Source organism: Telopea speciosissima, chromosome 11 (genome assembly GCF_018873765.1).
Source record: "Telopea speciosissima isolate NSW1024214 ecotype Mountain lineage chromosome 11, Tspe_v1, whole genome shotgun sequence".
In the NCBI taxonomy this organism is placed as follows: Eukaryota; Viridiplantae; Streptophyta; class Magnoliopsida; order Proteales; family Proteaceae; genus Telopea; species Telopea speciosissima.
In genome coordinates, this window is record NC_057926.1 from 56,078,005 (window position 1) to 56,100,686 (window position 22,682).

General features: G+C 39.8%; 2 protein-coding genes across 3 annotated transcripts; one reads left to right on the forward strand and one right to left on the reverse strand.

The window, feature by feature from the left end:
* Positions 1-138: 138 nt before the first annotated feature.
* On the reverse strand, positions 139-7,449 carry LOC122646092 (probable histone chaperone ASF1A). Its single transcript, XM_043839568.1, has 3 exons — positions 7,061-7,449; positions 881-996; positions 139-724 (listed from the first exon to the last, which is right to left on the reverse strand). Exons 1-3 carry the CDS (start codon positions 7,167-7,169, stop codon positions 365-367), a joined length of 585 nt encoding a protein of 194 aa, XP_043695503.1. The 5' UTR covers positions 7,170-7,449; the 3' UTR covers positions 139-364.
* A 774-nt stretch (positions 7,450-8,223) lies between these two features.
* Positions 8,224-22,647, forward strand: LOC122646091 (fruit protein pKIWI502). Of its 2 annotated transcripts, none has more exons than XM_043839565.1 (5): positions 8,224-8,892; positions 12,905-13,004; positions 13,546-13,644; positions 13,760-13,840; positions 22,372-22,647. In XM_043839565.1, the coding sequence occupies exons 1-5, from the start codon at positions 8,330-8,332 to the stop codon at positions 22,432-22,434; spliced, it is 906 nt and encodes a 301-aa protein (XP_043695500.1). In that variant the 5' UTR covers positions 8,224-8,329; the 3' UTR covers positions 22,435-22,647. The 2 variants fall into 2 exon arrangements, with proteins under 2 accessions (XP_043695500.1, XP_043695502.1); XM_043839567.1 differs by having other exon boundaries at positions 8,226-8,892; positions 13,546-13,641.
* The last annotated feature ends 35 nt before the right edge of the window (positions 22,648-22,682 follow it).

A 22,682-nucleotide genomic window follows, 5' to 3' on the forward strand; every position in this document is an offset into this window, starting at 1 on the left:
CTTCTGCTGGAGATGTATAAATAAAATTTTCCCTGGTAGACTGCACTAGTATAGAACTGAAACAAAAACAAAAGTTTCACGGCTTAGCATTTTGGGTAATCTATATTAGCTGGGACTCCAAAATCAGTGAGGGAAGCATACAAACAACATCAATTCAGTGAACCACAGATTGGCATCCCAAAAATACACAACATATCACTCAAGTATCATAAAGGTGATAACATTTTTCTCCAAATGAGGTCAATTCTGAATATGTTTGTGAATACTGTCTAACTCATTTCAGCTGCTATGACAATAATGCCACATACCTTCACAAAAAATTAAAGGCTGAATTTGGCATATAGTTCTATTTTGGTTGGAAGGTTCATGGTTTCTGCTCGTCAGAAGGATTATCTGATAATGGAGGTGGTTGTTCCCCATTCTCCTTGGTTTCAGTAGGGTGATCAGAGGAAGGTTGTTGCTGTCCTCCGTTCTCATTGGTCTCAGGGTGGAAATTTATGGGGAACTTCGTTACTCTGGGCTTGTCAGCCAATATATTTCTTTGCACCCTATCTATCAAAACCTTTTGAGGAGGTTCTTCTGTCAGCTTATCATCATCATAATCATTGTTCACATAGTAGCCCACTCTGACAAACTCCTGCCCTAGATAAGAGCAGGTCAACAGAAGCACCGTGACCCCAATGATATCCTCCTCAGGGAGCTTTGATGGATCTGGAGGGTCGGCCTGGCAAAAATTCCCACAAAATACAAATCAATATGATGATAGGCAAATCAAGAACACAGACTAAACTTACACAGCTATTTTTTCACCTCCCTCCAAATGGTTTGACTGGAGCAAAATTGAATTGAAAGATTCAATTTATCGATTATTGGAATTTACCTGGAAGATAAAGCGATAATTGCCAACATTTACAGGCCCAACAAACACACTCTCTAAGAGTTGGTCGCAACTCTCATCTTCAGCAGATCCTACGTAGACGAGTTTCCATTCCAAGTCTGTGTCAGGATGATAAGGTAGAATATTGTTACAATCTGGCAGTAATCAAAGACTGCACTCAAAGTTAACAAGATCAACCATGGAGCAACTACGTTTGAAGCTTGTGATATTTACTAGACAAACAACAAACAGAGCAGATCCAATTTTGCTATAAATAAAAAACTTTATTCCTATATTTAGCCAGCAATGCAACAGAGAAGAAGCCATTAATATCTTCTTGGTGGAATGTCATTAATTCACCCTGAAAGGATCCGTCAAAAATTAAGCTCTGGAAATTCTCAAACATGAATATGTCCTCAGAATAACTCAACCAAATACGACCATAGAGAGTTTTTTCTTTAATGCATTATAAGGCAACTTTCAGTTTCAATGAAACAAAGATTTTCAGTTCTCTACTGTAGACGTGAGAATAACCATTTTGAACGCCAAACTAACGAGGACTATAAATTATTCACATCTAAAATCTCCATGTTAATTATTCTTAGTATCTACATGTAGCATCATCTTACAGCTTCATGGTTGTGTATTTGGTAAGCTATCAGAAACCGAATAAACTGATATCAGCTATGATTCCAAAGCAAATACAAACCAATTCTAATAGTTTTCTATTATATGTCAAGCCAGATGGCTATTTAATGCAGCCAAAGATCTGAGACCCTTATATCATCATTTCATTTTTGTACTTGATAACCCAACAGATAAAGCGTGATAGCTCTAATACAACTAAAATGAGAAACTGGTTCATATAGACCTTTGACGACAAACATGCCTAAAGCAATGGAGACTATGTACTACAGAAGTGAACTGCTTTCAGTCCACCACGTCAATGATTGATTTGTGAACAAAAATTAGTCATGCATGCTCTGTTGTCCAGGGCAGCTCAAACATCAATCAATTAGTTAACAAACTAGTCATTTACTTTCTCACTCCACCCCAACTCCATGGTAATGGATTTGGGAACTTGAGGGTTTAAAGGAGAAGTCAATTTAAATATTCTAACATTACTTTCATGCATGGTACCAGGTTTCGGTTTTGAGCCTGCTTTCAACCAAGCTCAAAACCGAAATTTCGGTCGAAATCTGTACATTTTTTCTGAAAGTTTCGATCATTGGTTTCTTGGGCCAAATGGCCAAATTAGGTCTTGAAACTTCTAAGAAAAATTTAAAAAAATCACACCCAAAATGGTAGTTACGCTGTATACATTCTTTAAAATGGTCTATTCCGCACAATGTTTAGTACTAGAACACATATAATACAAGTAAAGCATTTTAAATATGCATTCAGAATGAATAGACATCAAATTATAAACCATTTCATAAATCATGCATCATACATGGTTTGTTACAGAGAGTCACATATATCGGAGTCAACAATAACGGCAACAAGTCACCCCTATGCCTACAGTCCTAATCTAGGACTCCAACTTTGAATCTTGCACAAATCTTCCAACAACGCAGCAAATCGTCGCTTCCCCTGCGTCCTTTTACTGCCCAAATACTTGTTCCAACCTTGTACAACAGTGATTTAGCCATGAAAGCACCAAAACTAGATTTTCCAAACTTCTAAGTCAAAACTAGACAAAATAAACGAAATGGGTCAAAATTTTCGACCCATTTTGTTCGAAATGTGGAATTTAAAGTGTGGTCAAAGTATCGGTTCTGCTGAAATTTCGACAAAACGAAACATTTGACCGACATTCAACCGAAACCTCGAAATTTCGGTCAAAATATGTGCAATTCATGGTATCACATAGGGTTTTGTTTCGAACCCTTGCGAAACTGAAATATTTCGCAGTCTTGCGAAATTTCAGCGAAATTATGTATCATGCTTTCATGTCACATGTACTAATAGAATTAATGCTATGAATGTTATGGAACAGATCCGGTTTTTAAATATATGTGGTTGTACTTACGTTATCAGCATTGCCTTAAAATATTACAAAAAGTGTATAGGTGGTTAAAAACAATTCTATATTCACTATATAATGAGGGTTAAAAGGCTCTTACACAGCCCTCTAGCATTGTGCTACATGTGACAGGTGATTGGCTATTCCTACTGTTGGATAGAGAGGACACAGTCTGTATTAGACACATGTCAAATTCATTCAAATACCCCCTTGTATTCGCATGCGTCCCCATGTATGTCCATGCATGCGTACTGGTACTTTGGCCATTATTGTACACTTGCCCAAGTCCTGGGTTTTCCAAAGCCCTATTTTGCCACTTAGCAAACTCCGCTTGGGGTGAAATTATATGTGAACAAGGGCCTTGGGGACAACCTGTCCACAGAATTGGGGCTCCAGGAGAGGGAGATTAATTGTGGCCATCTATTTGCCCAAATCAAGGAGCTGAATGACTATTTGATGCAATAATTTACCCAATGGGAACTTGTGAAAATTTGAAATACGACCAACCTTAATCATCAGGTGGAGAGGTGATCCATTAGATATAAGGGGAGAGCATTTTCACCTCTACTAGGCCCTATTTCAACAAGGCATATGCATCTCTTCTCAACAAACAGAGAATATCTTCCTTAGACACCCCTCAATCCCAAAAAAGGAGATTATATGTTGACTAGACATTCTTGGTCTTTTTCTTCATAAGAAACATTAAAACCAACCTAAAACTATGGAAAAAACAAATGCTTGGTTAATGCAGAGGATCTTCTTCCAGATAGTTGTGTAAAAATTACCTCTTCAGCCAGACCAAGTTCAGAAGTTCAATAAAAGGCAGTTGGACTTCCAATTCAAGGGTTGAACCCCTTTCAGGTTTAAGGTGGGAAACCATTTTAGTTGCAAAAAGGGAAACAGGGGGGAAAAAAGGTAAAGGGAAGTTTGGAGGCAACTCAGGCAAGTCCAAAAATGGTACATAGTTTGGATGTCAAAACCAAATATCCAATGTTACAAACAAATGTCAGTTCCCTATCAGTATGTTCGCCTAGATCTATATTAACCACTTAAGTAAGGATTTCTTGCTTTTAAAAAAACATAAAGGAAGAATGAAATAGTACTAGCTATTAAGCAAAACAATTGCTTGCTAAACATGCATCTAAAATGGTCCACCAGATACATCAACAATTAGAACATAAATAACTTAAATAGTTTTTCATTCAGAGATGTTAGATGCATTTCTGCCATGGAAATCTCAGTTTTCAAGTTCTCTAAACCTTAACATTGAAGTAAAAATGAAATCGTGCAACCAAAACCAGAATATTTTAGATGGTTCTTTAATTAAGGTTTCACTTTAAATGAGGGTGAGAGGGAAAAAAGGAAGAGAAGTGGATTTAAACGTAAATATATCCAACGTTTTGCTTCAAAATTTCAACACCAGACATAAGGTGGCTGGAACAATAATTCCAGGATTTTTTCTCGAAATTATTGAACTGTGCAATGACTTAGTAACCCCACCATCCCACTTGCCTATGAACAACATTCTCTATGGCACAACCCCCTCCATCTCTCTCATATAACGACATTATGCACACCTATAAAAGAAAATCTTAGTCACAAATTTCCATAACTATTAATTCCTTTCTCCCCTCCCATTCTCTTCTTCACCCTTGCCAAAAAATCTCTTCAATCTAATCTCCCATTAAACCACTTAAATCTGAATAACTAATTTGTAGTATATTCTCTCCATCCACTTAATTAAGAAACTATGCACAGCTTCCCCCCCCCCCTTCTTCCCCTCGCTTTAAAATTCTGAATCCCTCAAATTTAATACCAGAATGTCTCCCTTTATCCTATCAAATTAAAAGCATTTGTTTGTTTCTAAGGTAGTTAACAACCAAAAAGGGGGAACTTATTTTATATAGAAAACTTCAAATGCATGCAAAAACACATTAAAAAAATTGCCAAAAGGAAGTGGTTATTCATGTTACTTAGTGTCATAGTTTCTTTTATAAAATTTCTCATACTATTCATTGTAATATTTCCCAACAATGCAACATTCCCCCCAACCCTTGGCCCTTCTCTTAACAACATTTTGAAACACCTCAAAACAAGAATACATGGAATTCATTTGTGAAGCCTTCTATTAACAGCATTTTATAAAGGAAAATGTTCAAACTCAGATTTGTACCATTATTTTTTTTTCTCACTTCACATTTCATTGGCAACTGGCACAGCAAAACACTTTCTATAGTACAACTACAATTATAGGGCAAGCTCATATGAAAGATATCGAAAACTCCTCAAAAAGAAAGAAAGAGAGAAGAATGCAAGCACACGTGATATTAGACATCACAATTTCATATTTGCACACGTGCATTGGATTTGTAGATAGGGCCCTTAGTAGAGGGGATTCCTCTAGAGAAGAGCTTCCTTCTCTTTGGACAAGTTTGCAGTTCTCCCTGATAGAGGATCATGAAAACATTATGGTAGTAAGAGACTCCTAAGCTATTGGCAGGCGACGCTGATTACTTTTCTAGTCAGGGTGTGATCCAGTAATAAATCTGTTAGGGCACTGAAATCCCCCCCCCCCCCAATGACTCGTGGCTTTGTTCTTCTTTTCCCTCTATGTATTTCTTTTTGTTATCTTGCTATTTATGGGAGGTTGTATCATTATCCATTCTCTCCAATAAAGAAAGTTACTCATCTATAAATAAATAAAACTCGCCAGTGACCAGCACATCCTAATAAGAAGATTCAACCTCTACTTTCATTTCCCATACAAACATGCAGAGACAGGTGGACAGCCCCTTTTTATTTCTTGTATACAAACATCCCAATATCTATGGACCTTTTATGAACAAAATGTCCACAGCATATAAGATACTAGCATATATACATTAAGAAATGGGTGCCTTTATTTATTTTTTTAGTTATTCATCCAAAAAAAAAAAAGAATTGGGTGCCTCAATTATGGCATTAACAATGATAATCTAATACGACATGTAACACATTAGGCAAAAGTAACTCCACGACTTTCTTAGTGACCCCATGGTTTGGAAGATTTGTTTCCTCTCTCGCTAAAAATATAAATCACTAACCTTTTGGTCAAGTAAATTTCTTTCATAATTTCCAAACCTAGCCCCTTCAAATAAGTTATTGTGCTTAAGTAGTTAATCAATTTTCATATAAAGCAAATCCCTCAAAGTGTTTGGTTTCAACAATTTTAACACAGATTAGCAGTAAAACTTATCATAATTCTTGATTACGATAAAAACATGCACCAGTCTTCATTACTTAAAATATCATTATTTCTAAATTAGTTGAATTAATCATTTAAAGCCAATATTTGGATGTATAAAACAGTCACTTCCTCCTCCATTTGTTAACATGGAACAGATTTTTTAATCTTCATCAATATAGTATCTACCAATAAATGATAAAACACAAAATGAATAACAATGTAGAACATGATTCCAAAAAACTCCATTACATGTGATGATATTGCACAAAAATGATATTAGACATCACAATTTCAGATTTGCAGTGTTACTGCTTCATGCAATTTATGTTTCTATGGTCCTAAGCCAACCCTTCATTTATGCTTCATTACCGTATCTTATTCCTGCAAGCTAATAGTATCAATTGGGTATCCAAAAAGTTGCCTATTCGCTTTGAAGATTTGTAATGTGTTAATGAAAATATTTGAAAAACCCTAAAAATTAAAACTTTCCCAATTACTATCTAATTTGTAAGATTTCAGTTGATGCTTATGCAAACCTCTGCGAGGAAACAAAACAATAGCAACTCACATGAATAAGAGAAAACCCCAAGAAATCTTCTCACATTCTATCCATAAAACCAATTCGTAGCTTCGAATATATTCAACTATAAAAACTAGAAGTTCTAATATCTGAAACACCTGCCATGACAACAGACCCTTTCCCCTCAAATTCAAAGTTCCGCTTTCTACTTCACTGATGAAATAATTAGATATACACAAAAGATAACGAGCAACACAAACTCCAAAAAACAATTTATTATCATTTCGTAAACCCTATTTGTACACACCCACCAAGAAAACTACATAAAGATTGAAGAACCTGATGACTCGTACAAACCTTTGAATAAACGAGGAAGAAAGAAAAAAAAAAAAAAAAAAAACAAGTAAATACCGTCTTTGAGAGGAATCAAGCACTCGTAAGATATCTCGAACTTAAAGGGGTTGAGAAACGGTGCAGGATTATCCAAGACCGCAACGTTCGTAATGTTCACAGCACTCATTGTCTTGATTCGAAAGCGAAAAGCTGAAAACCCTAGTTTCTTAAAAACTCATAGAAGCCAAGCATCGCGCACGGATTCATTTTGATACAAAAATGATGAATTGGCTGACGAAATTAAAAGCAAACCAGAACCGAAAAAGGAAGGAGTAATAACTAACAAGTGTTCTACCGGCGGTAGCCGGTTATAGCGACGGAGGGAACGGATATGCAGTTTGGCGGGAGATTTTGAACATCTGTTATAGTGAGCAGGAGAAGAGCTCTCAACCCGCAGTAACAGCTCTGTCTTTCTCTCTCTCTCTCTTCGAAACGAAATTCTTCCCTCCCTCCATGGATTACAAAAACAAAGAAAGTAAATTCGTCCAAGCTGGTTTTTGGTGTCAACCATCAGATTAGAATCCATACAGCACATTTGCCTTTTCAATTTCTTTGATTCCAATCCATCGTCATAATTAAAGCTAAAAACGCAAGTCAAATCAACATTTTGGTTTTGGAAAAGCTTTTCTTCACCGTGGGTGAGAGAATCTACCCATTGGGATGTGGAAAGAGATCCTCTCTGGTGTGTATCCGCCGGCTGGAGGCACTTTGGATGCATGCCCCGAGTGCTCCTAGCCGTTAGATGTGCATTGGAAGGGCTGCTGCGTTGGAGACGATCTTGGTCCTTTCAAGTTGGAATGTAATTATTTCCTTTATTTTTTATCACAAGCAGTCGAAAATACCCTTGATAATAGATGGTTCAGTTTTTTATTTTAAATTTTAAAAAAAACGATAAGGTTCTGATTTATGAACTTTCATGAACCGAATCGAATCGAACTGATTAACAGTTTAACACCCTTGTTATTTGTTTTGGGGGATCAGATGGTTCACAACCTTACATGAACCCATGTAATCGCTTAGATCCAGTGGATCTTCAAGCCAAGATTCGGGCTCCACTAGTTGAGTAGTTGTTCTCTAATCCTTTTTCTATCAAAAGTTCTCTAATCCATTCAATTAGACACGTGGAACTATCCAGAACCTATCGATCTTGATGTGTAGCCCCTACAGTACGCGTGCCGGTGCATTTTATCAGATTCCGGTTCTGTACCCTGCCGCACATACCTTTAGCGGCGGCGCAACCCCGACCAGCGAACTGCACAAAACATCTAATTCAAGAAAACAAGAGAAATGTCTTCTCTAACTCTCATCCCCTCTCCTCCTCACCACAACCTCAGCTCCCATGCCCACCTCCATCGCTACCCCCACCCTCCCATGGCTATCATACGCCACCTAAACCTGCCCCACCTGAATCTCCGCCATCACCGTCGTCGCTATCTCTCAGTCGCTGCCGCTCTCCGTCAAGACACCAGCGTCTGGACTCAAGCACCTCTCTCTGAGGTTCAACCCGCCGCTGAAGAGCTCTTCCACGTCAGCATCGACGTCTCCGATTCACCGGATCTCGTTGCCTCCCATACACGCCCCGGCCAGTACTTGCAGCTCCGGCTGCCCGACGCTGAGAAGCCTGCCTTCCTTGCCATTGCCTCTTCGCCTTCTGTCTCTGCGTCGAAAGGCCAATTTGAGTTTCTCGTCAAGAGTGTCGCGGGCTCTACGGCTGAGCTTCTCTGTGGGCTACGGAGAGGCGATGTGGTTGAGTTGAGCCAAGTTATGGGCAGAGGTTTCGATATCGGTCAGATCTCGCCGCCTGAGGAATACCCTACCGTTCTTATTTTCGCCACTGGTTCGGGAATTAGGTCAGTATTATTCATCAAAATCTTACTTTTTTTCCCCAGGGTTCTCTCCTGATTTCTGAATTGCCAAAGAACTTGTTCTGGAATTGCAAATTCAGTTGCATTCTAGAATCGAATTCTCCGGGTTCTTCTCGAATTAAGTAGTCCAGCGTTAATATGGCCAATTCGAAATTGAAACGCAGAGGCTGCCGTATCCGGTCCACTACTGGTGCTTTCCGCTCCTCTAGAAGGTAGAAGCGTAGAAGGCTCACGTTGGGAGTTTAGTGATGACAATTCTCTGGTCTTAACATCCTAAGCGTTGATTTTATTTGTATAATTCAGCGAACTTCTGAACCAGGTGTACATAAGAACCCTGCACATTACTGCTAATGGTGTGCAGGAAATTCTCATAGCTACAACTACAAGGAACCTCAAAAGTGGAAAAAGTCCGAAGTAACTGCCACAGCTTCTTTTCTAACTTCTGGTATTTTTCTTACAGTACATGCTTCGCGTTCTCTTTGAAGAATATAGTACTTCTACAATGGTGTTGATCCAAGTATAGCTTTTGCTGTTTCATCCTTTCCCTGCCTCATGCTTCTCTGGTGGTTGTTCTGCCGTTATTGGCCTACTTTCACATCCCTGCTATAGATCAATATTATTGTTACTTTTTAGTTTTCAGCACAAACAATTTGCTCTTCCCCATTGATTGTGTGATACGATCTTTAATTTGCATCAACATCCCAATAATACATCGAGGAGCAGTCATGTCGTTGGCCTTACCCTTTCCTTATTATACAAATGGAGCATATTTCCGTGAAATGTTTGATTTTTGTAAATTGAGATTCTGTCATTCTTTTCATAACCTCACTTTCCTTCTCTGTCTTCTTGCTTTTTTCTTGATTTACTTATCAGATAGATCTTCTTTCAATATAACTGATTTTCTTCTGTTCTTTCAAGTCCTCAACTTCTAAATGGGGATTCTTTTGGTTACAAGTCTTCAACTTGTAAATGGAAATCAAGCTCGGCACCAGATCACCATTAAATTACCATTTTTTATTTCTTAGTTTTGGCCTCAATCCACACATTAGTTTTTTTCACTGGTCCTGAAAGATCTCATATATGCATTCTGCTATAAGTACTAACCTCATTATACACATATTATTGACTGTTGTGTGAAGTACAAGATCAACATTTGGGAGACCTAAGTATAAAAAAAGGCGTACCTAGTGCACGAGGCTCCCACCATTGCGGTCTGGGAGGGTCACAATGTACGCAGCCTTACCCCCACTTCGTGGAGAGGCTGTTTCCTGATTCGAATCCTCGACCACTGCAATTGAGCTACCTAAGTATCTAAGAAGAAAAAATAGCAACCTAAAAGACTCATTACATTCACATAGGATCCAGACAAATTTTCTTCCTAATCAATAATCATTTCTTTCCACTTGCCACTGATCGTTGAAAATCCCTTTTGTGTATATATATTCCATTAATGGTGTGTTCACCTAGTATACTATCCCACGTCCCCTAGTTAGGAGACCAACCCATGAATAATAAAAATATATATATAATATATAAAATTTAAAATAAAAAAACCGAATTCTGATTGTGGCCTATCTCAATTGTTAGGGAAAAACACAATTTCCTGTCAGACAGAGTACCCGTCACTAGTGTGGGCCCATCGTGCAGCCCGTTGGGCTAAACCGAAGAGCAGTTTCTTGGCAATACATGGATCCAGAAGGAGACGAGCATCTTGATGCCCCACAGGCCCACACGTTCGGATAGATCAGTTGCAAGCCGAGGTGATCGAGCTGAAGCAGGCAGTGAACCAACTCCTCTCGCTTTCCCAAGCACATGCCAGAAATGCTACGGCACGTCCAACAACAAATCCCAATCAGCTGGAGTCCACTACATTGGGGGGCACCCTTAGTCACATCGTAGGCCCCTCGTAGATTGGTACCACCAGAAGAAGATGATGATGTGGTAGACATTCCTCAGGAATCTCCAGAGGCAGAAAGGGAAAGGAGAATGAGGGAAAAGGTCTAGAAGTTAGAACTTGCCTTCCGGAACACCAAAGCTCTAGAAGACTAGTTGAACGATACAGAGGGGATGTGCTTTTACCCCATAATAGTTCAAATAGCAGTTTGATGGGCCGGTGATCCTAGGGTGCACTTGAGAGCCTAGGCCAACCTGATGAGGGTGCGGGATTTCTCCGATGACCAAATGGGGCAAGCCTTCCATTTCCCACTCTCAGGGCCTGCCCTTCGATGGCTCGTGCAGCTGGATTCCTCTCACCCTTGGACCTGGAGCGACATGGCTAAAGCCTTCACTAAACAATACTCCTACAGCACAGAGATCGACGTGACACTTTGTGAACTAGAGACCCTAAAGCAGGATCCTGGAGAAGGATTCTCCAAGTACATTGCCAGATACAGATATACAACCACTAAGGTGTGGAACTGCCTTTCGGAGCAAGAACAGATAGACATGATCATTGAGAATCTTTGGTCAGAGTACCATGATCTTCTGTACTTCCAACCCCTGAAGTCCTTCGCTTCCCTCGTAGGCGCAGGCAGGCACATTGAGGACAAGTTGTACAAGGATGCACAAAATCAAGCCGCAAGCTCCTCTTAAGTGGGCAAGTGGAAGCCGTCAATGCCAAGAGGCCAAGGCTCGGAGGTCAGCTTATAAAATCCAAGTCATCAGCCTGTCAATATGTATTCCACAGTACCTCCACCTCCTTTGTGGCCCACATCAACACCAGTGTGTACCTCAGCACCCTTTTAGTCCAGCAAGATCCGTTACCACCGCCACAACAGAGACAGAGGCGGCAGTTTGTTGATCTAGGAATGACCATGGCTACCCTGTATACCAAGCTACATAAGGCAGGACTCTTGAGTACCGTCCCTCCATGATCAGTCAAGGATCCACCTCCATTTTTTTACAACAAAGACCTGTACTGCCTATACCATGCCCTTCCACTGACAGTTGCATGGCACTCTGGCATGTGATACAAGATCTCCTCGACACCGGTGAGTTCAAGCTGAGAACCAAGCAGCAGCCAAATACCAATCCTCTTCCTTCACACGACTCCATCAACATGTTGACTGGAGAATCAGGGGAGACTAGCCCAACTTCCACTATCCAGTCAGTCACATCTCTGCCCCCCTAAGAAGAAGAAATATCTCGATGCACGAGAGTCCAGAGCCTTGCTCAATCCGTACTCTATCAGGCAAAGTAACACTTATGTTGAAAGCTATGCTGTAGCAACCCCCAAGCACCGGGAGTCAAAACACATCTCCTGCGGTTTTGTATGAGCAAAATCCCAGGAGTGTGATAAATATCTCCATGCTCAATAACCAACTCTAGTTGACTACTCCCAATTACTGCCCTAAAACCTGATTTACGAATGAACCAAACAACTAGTCCTACTCCTATAAAGATAAAGCTTAGGACTCTCTATCTTTGCTCCAGTTGTCCCCAACCCTTCCCAAGGTGGTCATCCTTAGAAATAGGTAAATCTTGCATCTGAATACTTATATGTCCTCGAACAATGTTTCATGGGTATAGGTGCCTAGAATCCAGCCCAGGTTTGAGATGTGGGACTCAGAAACCCCAAAAACTAGGTTTGGGGGACTTGGTGTGATATATACAACCTTTTCTTTTCTTTTCTTTTTATCCTTTCCTAGAAGGGGCAGGCCTAGGGACAAAATTACCTTGGTGTTTGGGTCGGAATCCTGATGCTATAGAAACCAGGTTACTGGACATCTGAAAAGAAAGAAAAGAAAAAATTATTTTGTTTTTAATTCTTCAGGTTGCAAGTAAAGAACTGGATATCTTTTGCTTCAGTGAAATGGTTTCATTGTACTGTTAGTGCCTTAGATTTTGCGGGAAATACGAATTCTCTTCTCATTTGAAACTCTACATTGGTACTGAAATTGAAGCAGTGACATCATTTCCTTCACCTTTTTGTATCTGGAAGCTCTATAATAATTGATGATTATTATTTACTATTCAATGTCTGATTATTTCTATGCAGTCCAATTCGATCTGTCATTGAGTCAGGCTTCAGTGCCAGAAAGAGATCAGATGTGAGGCTTTATTATGGAGCTAGAAATCTTCGAAGAATGGCGTATCAGGTGTGTAAAGTCATGTACTCCCTGGGTAGTGGTTAATTGTTAGAGGTGGATGGGTAGCCCTGGTCTGTGTTATGAACCCCTCACATACTTATACCAACTTGACAAGCTTCCATTTAATTCTAACAGAACCAACAATTTCGTGCTTCAGATGAGTCTATTTTGAAGTGTGTGGTCCATTTTATGGTTACTCAATTTGCATATTATGCACTTGTAATTGCTGTATCTGCATTTTCTTTTTGCAGAAATTTTAATTCCAAAGTATGCGTGAACAAACACTTTATTGGCCTTTAAAAAAAAACAAAAAAACAAAGGATTAAATACTTTATACTTATTGATATCAATGTATATAATTTTGAAAGAATATGCCCTTTGCAGAAATATTAGTATTTATACCTTATCCTTTATATTTTATACTTATTATATGAATGTATAATATAGTAGAATACATGTATTTTTCCAATTTCCTCTTGAAAATGTTTTGCACCTGTACTTTTTGTCCTCTCCATACATGTATTACTGATTATGGTCGTTCCTCCTACAGGATAGGTTCAAGGAATGGGAATCTTCTGGTGTTAAGGTTGTGCCTGTATTTTCACAACCAGATGATAGATGGGAGGGTGAACATGGCTATGTACAGGTGGTTTTTTGAATCTTCTAATGTGTTGAGTTGATTTGATGTTAGGGCTTACTTTCTTAAATTATTTATTTGCTTTCTTTTGTGTGTCTTACCTTAAAATATATTTATATTTTTTCAGGCTGCTTTTGCTAGAGCCAAACAAACGTACAATCCTTTATCCACTGGTGCACTTCTCTGTGGGCAAAAACAAATGGCTGAGGTTTGTCTTTGTTTCAAAATTAGTTAGTTAATTTTTGTCGGGATAATTCTAGTTGTAAATCTGTCATAGCAACTGTGAGAATTTTTGTTCGTCATTTCTGTTCTTTCTATCTTTTTTATATTATGAGTGGGGCTTTGAATAACAAAGGTAGCTAGTGTGTATCCAAAGGCCCATGGGTGAACCTTACTATACCCCATGGACTTGAGCCATTGGGCTAAGTAAGGTCCATAGTCTAGAACTTTCTACCATTGTGTAAGAAGACTAGATATTTGCAAAGGAATGCACTAGAAGCTAGAATGCTCTAGAGAGTACTTGTAAATACTAAAGAAGTAGGAGGTTTAGAATTCTCAACTAAGGAGCTGGGAGTGTTCTAGGCTCCTTAGCTTAAATGTTCCTAGCCATTGGATGGAGGACACTTGTAAAGATCTTAGGCATTCTTTGTAGAGTTGGGTGCCTATAAATAGGGGTAGCTTCATTTGGCCAAGGTGGACACAAGTGTATCCAAACATTCCTAGTACAATAAAGTTCTCATTCACTCAAACTCTCATGTCCATTCAAGCTCTCCTCCTAAATCTCTCAAGGTAGTGAGAAAGGCTGAGCACTAAGGCAAGGAGTGCCAAGTGCCGGCACAGTTGGCTTAGTAAAGAGTAAGGCCATGACAACGTGGTATATATATATGTACTCCACCCCCTACCAATTGACCAGTTGGGTCTAGAAACACTGGCCAAACAACTATAAAACTTTTGATCTATCAGTTCAGAAACCTTTATATTTTGAATTGCAGACATCTGACTTGCACAATCTTGGGCTGAATCAAGAACTCATGAAATCTACTATCAAATAATACAAAAGGCTTTATCTGCATCCAAGCTGTTTGGTGAAAAATCATCCAAGAATTGTGAGCCAAAATGGTTGTACATTTCTGTTGGAATGCAACACCATGACTTGTCACAAAAATTTGTTTATTACCTCTAGTGTCATCTCTAGTCAGTTCCATGAACTAGACCAGCCAATAGGTTGAACCCGAACTGGATGTTTCGGTGGTGAGATCAAGACAAAATTACAGTAGGTCAAAACACTCAAAGCTAGAGTTGGTAAAAAAAAAACTGGCCATTTGAATCATTCTTCAGTTTTAAGCTTGCAAAAAAAAAAGAACCGGGTAGAATTCCTTATTTGAATGGGACAAACAGGTTTTCCTTTATATTTATTGGCTTGACTCGTACTTCAGTCTTTAGCTTCTGGGAGACCAGGGTGCCTCATTTGAATGGGATTAACAGTTTTTCCTTTAGATTTACTATTGGCTTGACTTATGGATTCCCCCTTTCTAATCTTCTCTGGTCTGACAATTACCTTGAGTAGTAGTCTGGTGGATCATTTTTCAGCTTGTATAGCTGCATCCTGATGCATCAATTTTTCTCATTTTTTAATAACATTTAGGTCCTTGTATTTCCATCTGCATCCTGATGCATCAATTTGTTGCTGTATGGAGAAGATAATTTGGTCCTTTGACAGTTTGGTAGGCGGGGAATTCCCTTGATATGGCCCATGTCAAATTTGGTGGCCCACCTTAATCATATGGCCGATCATTTATGGGATTTTCCCCTTGTCTCCATGGTTGTCACTGCGGCTAGGCGATCCAAGGCGCCCGGATACCTAGGGGACGCTGTTGTTGAAACATTCCCACTTTTTCTAACAATTTTCAAAATGTTATGATGACAGTGGAGAATTCAGATTGGTCTGGAATTTAATACATGAATAGGTGATACCATGGACATACAGTTAACTTTAATTAATAATATAACTGCCACATGGCAGTTTCAGAGGGTGTCTAGAAAAAGAAAATACAACAGGCATGTAGGATTTCTGCCCCATATCAGATATAATTTTCACCAAAATGGAAACAAAATCCCAAAAATTGGAGAATTTGGTAAAGTCTTATACGTCCATACTCAAAACTAGTCAAGCTTTTTACATTGATCATATTGGGAAACCTGATCTGGAAGTTCATCACTAATGATATAGCACATAAGGGAAGAATTCAAGTTTTCGGGTTTGAATCGGGTGTATTTGTTGACACCACAGATTTTCCCTCCAATATCGACCAGTAGGCTGGATCTACCAATTCAGATTGGGATAGTGTCTGATCTGATCTGTAGTACCAGGTTTTTTTCGTTGCCAATAATGGACCCTCATAGGAAAAGTGTTCTTTCTCAATTTAAGATGCAAGCTGGCTTATCATTGTAAATTGAATCTAAATCTTAGTTTCTTAGAACAGTAAAAATCCCATACAACTTTCTGTTGCCCAATTTCGAGTGTTTATCCTGTAGCAAATTGGAGACTATGGTTACATGTTTTTACTCTTTTTTTTGGGGTGGGGGAAGTAAATCTGATGAATTGTATGTTGCAAGAATCAGTCTGCTGAAGAGAACCTGAATGGTTATTTAGGCTTTTGTGCACTCAATTAATTCTGTTGTCTTCTAGGTTGCATCTCATCCCATTAGTGTGTATTGCACTTCAAACCAAGACATATATATTGGGGCTCCCAAAGGGATGGAAAATTCAAATCTTCATTTATTTATTCTCAAGGTTCCGGATCCCACCATATCCACAACAAAAAGGTTTGGTGGAAATGCTGGATGAGGAATTTTGCTTGTTATTTTATTCAGGGGAAAGTTTTCATACACGGCTTACACGGCCGTGTATGTGAGAGGGTAATGTAGCTCTAAATAGGAAAAGGATCCTATTAGAGGCCAAGCAACATGATCTAATAAGACTGCTGGTTTGGCTAGGCAGTTTGGGGCTGTTTAGGGCAAATTTAGGGTTTAGGCTAGGGTTAGGGATGAATGTGATACATGGTAATGTCGTAATGATCAGCAGGTCTAGGAGATTATTTTGAAATAAAAAAAATAGGATTTGATTAGGTTTTATAATTCTGCAGATTTAGGGTTAGGGTTTAGAGTTTTAGAAATTAGGAAAACTACCAAAACTAGGGTTTTGAGTGAGCTGTGAGGGCTGGGCTTGGGATTGAGTGTACTAAACAGTAAGGGGGAGACTTGATAGTAATTTGGGCTGAATTGGATGGCTATTTAGGTCCTGAACAGGTTTTTGACTATTTAGGGTTTAGTGGAGATGAAGGGGAATTAGGGTTTAGCTATTGAAGATGGGGCAACAGGCTAGGTCGAGTGGAGACAATGGTGTGGGGAGGCCATGGCTTAAGTTTGGTTGATTTCTGATGGAAAAACAGATCTGGACAGAATTCAGCAGTCTAGGGTTTATGAAAGTAAAACAGAAAATTAAAGGGGGATGGAATGGGGGAAGAAGAATGGATGAAAAAACAGAATTTTAAACTCAAACTCACTACTGGAATCCACCGGCAGCAGATTGACAATTGAAGGAACCTCCTGATCGTCTCGATGCAAGGAGTCGTAGGAATCCACCCACCCTATCCACCTTGAAATCCACAAGGATTTACACTCAAAGGAGCTGGAACAGCAGCAGAAACAGTCTTTTTTTATTCAAATTCAATGTGGGGGAGCCCTCCACGATTTACTATAGTAATAAGATGGCTTTATGCCAAGTCCTAGTACAATTTAAAGTCTTTTCCTTCAAAAATCGTGGAAGGAAGAGATTTAATCTAACTTAACTAATTTAAAACAGTAAAAGACTTATTTAACCCTACTAACTTAAGTTAAAAGATATCTAATTTAAAATAACTAATTTAAAAGAAGATTCCATATTAGCCAATAGGATATAAGGACCTATTAACTAATAGAAACACTTCACTTAAATTAGACCAATTGAACCAATTGGGTGCAACCAATTCTAAACCGGTTCAATCTAAAAACATAAAAATAACTAAAGTATTGGGCTAATCCCGTATGCAACCTATATACCCCTAGTTTAGGCTCATTAAAGTGGCCTATTACATAAAAAAACCCTTGGGAACAAAGGCCCAACATGTATATAACCCAACCCTAGGCCTATTTCTAAAGAAATAAGCCCTATTTGGTGATGATTCTGCATCTCATCAGAGGGTCTGTCACAAAGAGTTGGAAAAGTCATAAATCCCCACCCATTAATTAATGCCTTGAAACTCCCACCCTCTCACATACACGTCTTACACGACCGTGTGTGAAAACTTTCCCCTTTTATTATTATGAACTCTTTTCTTTCGGGCTGCTTTTTAATGAATATTTTCTCAAGACTATATGGCTACCATACTTTTTATTATGAACTCTTTTCTTTCAGGCCGCTTTTAAGTTGAATATTTTCTAAAGACTACTGTTAGCCATAGTCAACCTAGTCTTGCCATAACTTCTAAGAATCTCTGTGGAAATATAACTTTTACAACTGCAACTAAAACTGTAAAGCTAACTCTTAGAAGTTTTAGTTAAGTTGGAAAGCATTTTGAAATTTCAAGAATGTTGTTCTTGGAGGGATGTTTGTTAGGAAAATGCTGAATATTCACAGTCAAGAGACAAAGTCAGCCAATCACCTCTTACGTGAATTGGCATCAGTGCTGCCTCAGCACAGAACAGGCTCAAGTTTGAGTCGCTAAGGCTGCATGCTACTATGTATGGTACAGGTGGTGATCCATATGGATACGTTCCCATTAGGTCCCCTACTCCCAAAGCTGTAGTATCCCCCCCCCCCTCACACAGATTTTATGCAACCTCTATCAGTTATTAACTGTTCTAGAAGTATTTCTGGAGTCTGGATGCAGTAGCTATTTGTGGACGTTTAAGAAATGAGCAAGGCAAGTTTGGAGTCTCTCTAGCTAAAAGGTTTACTGGATTTCGGTAAAGAGCTGTGTGTACTTCACAACTTTTTCCTTTTCTAGTTTAGGCTCTTGAACCAATGGCTTGGAAGGTTTTTTTTGTTTGTAGAATAAAAGTAAGTTGAATGTGCTGGATATTCGCTAAATGTATAATATTATGTTACATCACCTCTCTTATTTTTCCGTTTCTAGTCTTGGAGATCATTACCGTCTCACCGATTCTATGTCCACATGGATGGGATGTCTCAGCTAAAAATGCTTTTTAATCTTTTTAATATTCCTTTTTTCCTTTAGGGCTCTGTTTGAGGGAAGTGAAATTAAAACAAAGTTTAATTGAGCTTTTTGTAATCATTACCAACAATAATTTGTGACTTCAAAGCTCACTAAATACATTAATTAATGAGGGAAAATTTCTATAACTCCCCTCTACTTACCTACATTTACTCAAACTTCCCTACTCTTAACTTTCACATCTGATTCCCCCCCCCCTCCCACAAAAGCAAACTTCTACCTCTGCTTAGCATACCTAAATTACTCCTTTTAACTGATTCTCATCATCTCTCTCCTCCTTATCTATTTTTTATTTTATTTATTCGATTTTCTTCTTCTTCTGCCAACGTGTTAGGAAACCCTATGGGTGGTGGCAGTCTCTCTTGTAGCGACGAAGCTGATGACGGAGGGGGAGGAATATGAGATCTTGTGGACGGTGAAGTTCAAAAAGAAGACAGGGAGGAGTGTGAGATGTCGTAGATGGCGAAGTTTCGGAAGATGGAGGTGCTGCAGTCCACAGGGCGCGCAGCATGGAACACTCCCGGGAAGACCGTTGATCGGACTTTCCAGCAATGCAGTTCTTGCAACTGTTCACCTCCACCCGATACCAAAGTGGCAGACATCGGTGCCTCTCCAGTTAAGTAGTTATAGGAATAGTTAAAGTTCTTCAACCTCGGCAGCTGGCACACTGACGCCAGAATAACTCCCTTGAACATGTTATGTGCCACGTCCAGCTGCTCCAGACTCTTCATCTGCCCAATGACTGCAGATCGTTGAACCTGATGTCGAGCGAGCCCTGGAGATGGTTGAAGCTGACGTCGAGCACGGTAAGTTGGGTGAGCTGGCCGATCTGCGGTGGCAGGCAGTCGGTGAGGAGGTTGTTCATGAGGATGATTTCGTTGAGGGTGGGGCCAATCTTCCCAATGTTGGCTGGGATGCAACCACGCATATTGTTGTTGGCCATGACCAGCACCGAGACGGGAGGTTCCCAAATTCTCAGGAATGCCGAAGCGGAACCTGTTGTTTTTTTTATGAAGAGTGCATCAAGTCCTTGTTGCTGAGTCCAGCTCGAAGAACAGTTTCATGCGGTGGAAGGTGTCGGGAATGGAGCCACAGAAGCGGTTGGAGTTGAGGTGAAAGAGGGTGAGTTCTGTGAGGAGACCTAGCTCAGTTGGGAGGTAACCTGCAATGCCGGTGTAGTTGAGATCCATAATGGCTACCACTCGCATGGAAGAGTTGATGGGGGAGAAGAAACAGTAGACACCATAGGAGGAGCAAACGTTGGGGCCGACCCAGTTGGCGGTGAAGTTGAAAGGATTGGAGAACATAGAGGCCTTCCTTGTCTGGAGTGCAATGTAGGCATTGCAAAGCCTCGAGTTGTCGAATCTGAAGGAAGGTGGTGGGTTCATGGTCAATGTGTCACCTTCACCAGTAGCATCAACTGACAAGGTTTGGATGAGAAGAGCAACAACACAGCCGAAGAAACAAGAAGAAGAGACGAAGAGGATGGGGGAGAAGCAGGTGTGACTGCCTGGGGTTCGATGCTCGTCGGATTGAGATTGCGAATGATGCAACTACTGTATTTCACATGCTTAGAGCCCCCATAAAGATTAGGTTACTACGCGTGCAACCAAATTGAAGCACCAACCCTCTCTCTCTCTGCCACTGCTTCTGGCTGGCCAAGCCAAGTTTGTCATTTTATTTGGGTGGGGTTGCAGGGTAGGGTCAGGATATGGGTGGGTGAGGGGCGGGGTAGAGGGGGTTGGGGAGGGAGGAAGTGGGTGGGGCAGGATTGCCTTTTCTTGTTGGCAGAAGAACAAATTGGATTGAATGATGGAGAAATAATAAAACAAAACAAATTGATACAAAAGGAGGAGAGATGACGACCTACCGTAGATCAAGCGGTGATGAGTAAGGCAACGAGAGTGTGCAAGCGTTCAGGAGTAGAGATGGCGACAGATTAACGGAACTTACCCTTGCTCACTACCCCCTCTACCTCTTTCCGCCTACTGGTTAGTCAATCTCTCTCTTTGCTCTCTCCTAGGGTAACTGCAATTACGTATCTCGTCAACTACAGCTCGGTTTGTGGAGGGCCACCCGTCTCTCTCTCTCTCTCTCTCCCCACCCCCCTGGTTTATGTGGCTTAGCTCGCTTCGGTGGGTACACTCCTCTCCTGTCATAGGGGCGTCTATGTGTTGTATCCAACATATCGGGACAATGCTGACAAGCTTTTTTTTTAAGGGGTTACATTTTCATGTTGGCAGAAGAAGAAATTGGATTGAATGATGGAGAAATAATAAAATAAAGAAAAGGGAAAAGGAATGCTAACTGGTGCCGCAGCGCGGCATGTACCTGCGCCCAAGCACAGTCGCGCGTGAAATGACCGGGGATTCCCCTGGGAAGGCAGAATTGACCAGGGGTGCGCCGGTCATTTCGTGCGCGGCTGTGCCTGGGTGCTGGTACACGCCGCAGCACTGGTTAGTGTTCTTTCTCTCTAAAGAAAAATAACAAAAAATAGATGAAGGATGAGATAGATTATGAGAATCGGTTAACAGAAGGGTAATGTAGGTATTCTTAAGTACCAGGGGAGGAGAGGTTGAAGTTTGCTTTTTGGGGGGAATCAGATGTGAAAGAGTAGGAGCCAGGAGAGAAGTTTGAGTAAATGCAGGGTAAATTATTTGGCTTTGAATATAGAAGTGTGGCAAAGGGCTAAGGAATCTATTTGGAGAGTCTTGGAAAGTTCATTACCTGATATTTTTGTTATACAATCATGATCGTAGAAGTTGTTTCCATTTTGCTTTTGTTCCACATTGTTTAATTTTACTTCACTTCGTTTTACTTTACTTGCTTGTGACCAGAATTTTTTTTGGGGGGTGGGGGGGAAGGGGTTGAGGTTATAAGAACTGAAACCTGAGGTTCCTCATCAAACCAGGATATGTAACTTTGGCTCTGTTTGGTTGCTAGGGAAATTAAAGAGAAGGGAAGTGAATTTTCAAACCTAAGAACGAAATTTTTGTAACTACTACCCAACATGATTATTTCACTAACTTCAAATCATTCCATATATGATTATTAAATATCAATTTATTTTGCATCCAAATCCCTTGGATTTGAAAAGTAAAATAAAAATTGCATCTAAAAGGTACCATTACTAAATATGGTAAGAAATTTAAGTATTTTATACAATCATGTTGGGTAATGATTACAAAAGTTCTTTTTTGAGGTTTGATAATTTTCACTTCCCTTCCTGCAACCAAATGGAACCTATGTGATTTCTTTCAATCTATAGTTGATATGGATATGGTCTTTTGTTGAATCTCTGGTAAATAGTAACTAATTGACTGTAATATTTAACTTGTTTACTGTTTCTCTTCACTGTAAGAGTCTCCATACCATCTTACTTCCCACGTAATTTTTCAATTAGTGGTTCCATGTAATGATCCAGGGCTGAGAATTGAATTTGTTTTTACTGCCGTGTTTGCAGGAAGTTACGTCTCTTCTTGTGGCTAATGGGGTCTCAATGGAGAAAATATTGAAGAACTTCTGACATATGTTTCAAGACACTTGTGTTGTATCATAGTAGAAAAACGATTAAGATCCATTCTTTACTCCAAAATGCTGAGCTTATTCTATATTGCGGGTATACATAATGGTACACGATGTTACATCTTCAACCCAGATGGCTGCAATAACTCCAGCTGCCAAATCATACCCTTTGATTCATATTATTGTTGAACAGATCACAGAAGTGACTGGAACATAAGAGGTTCTTGAGAGTTAACCTTTTCTCAGAGG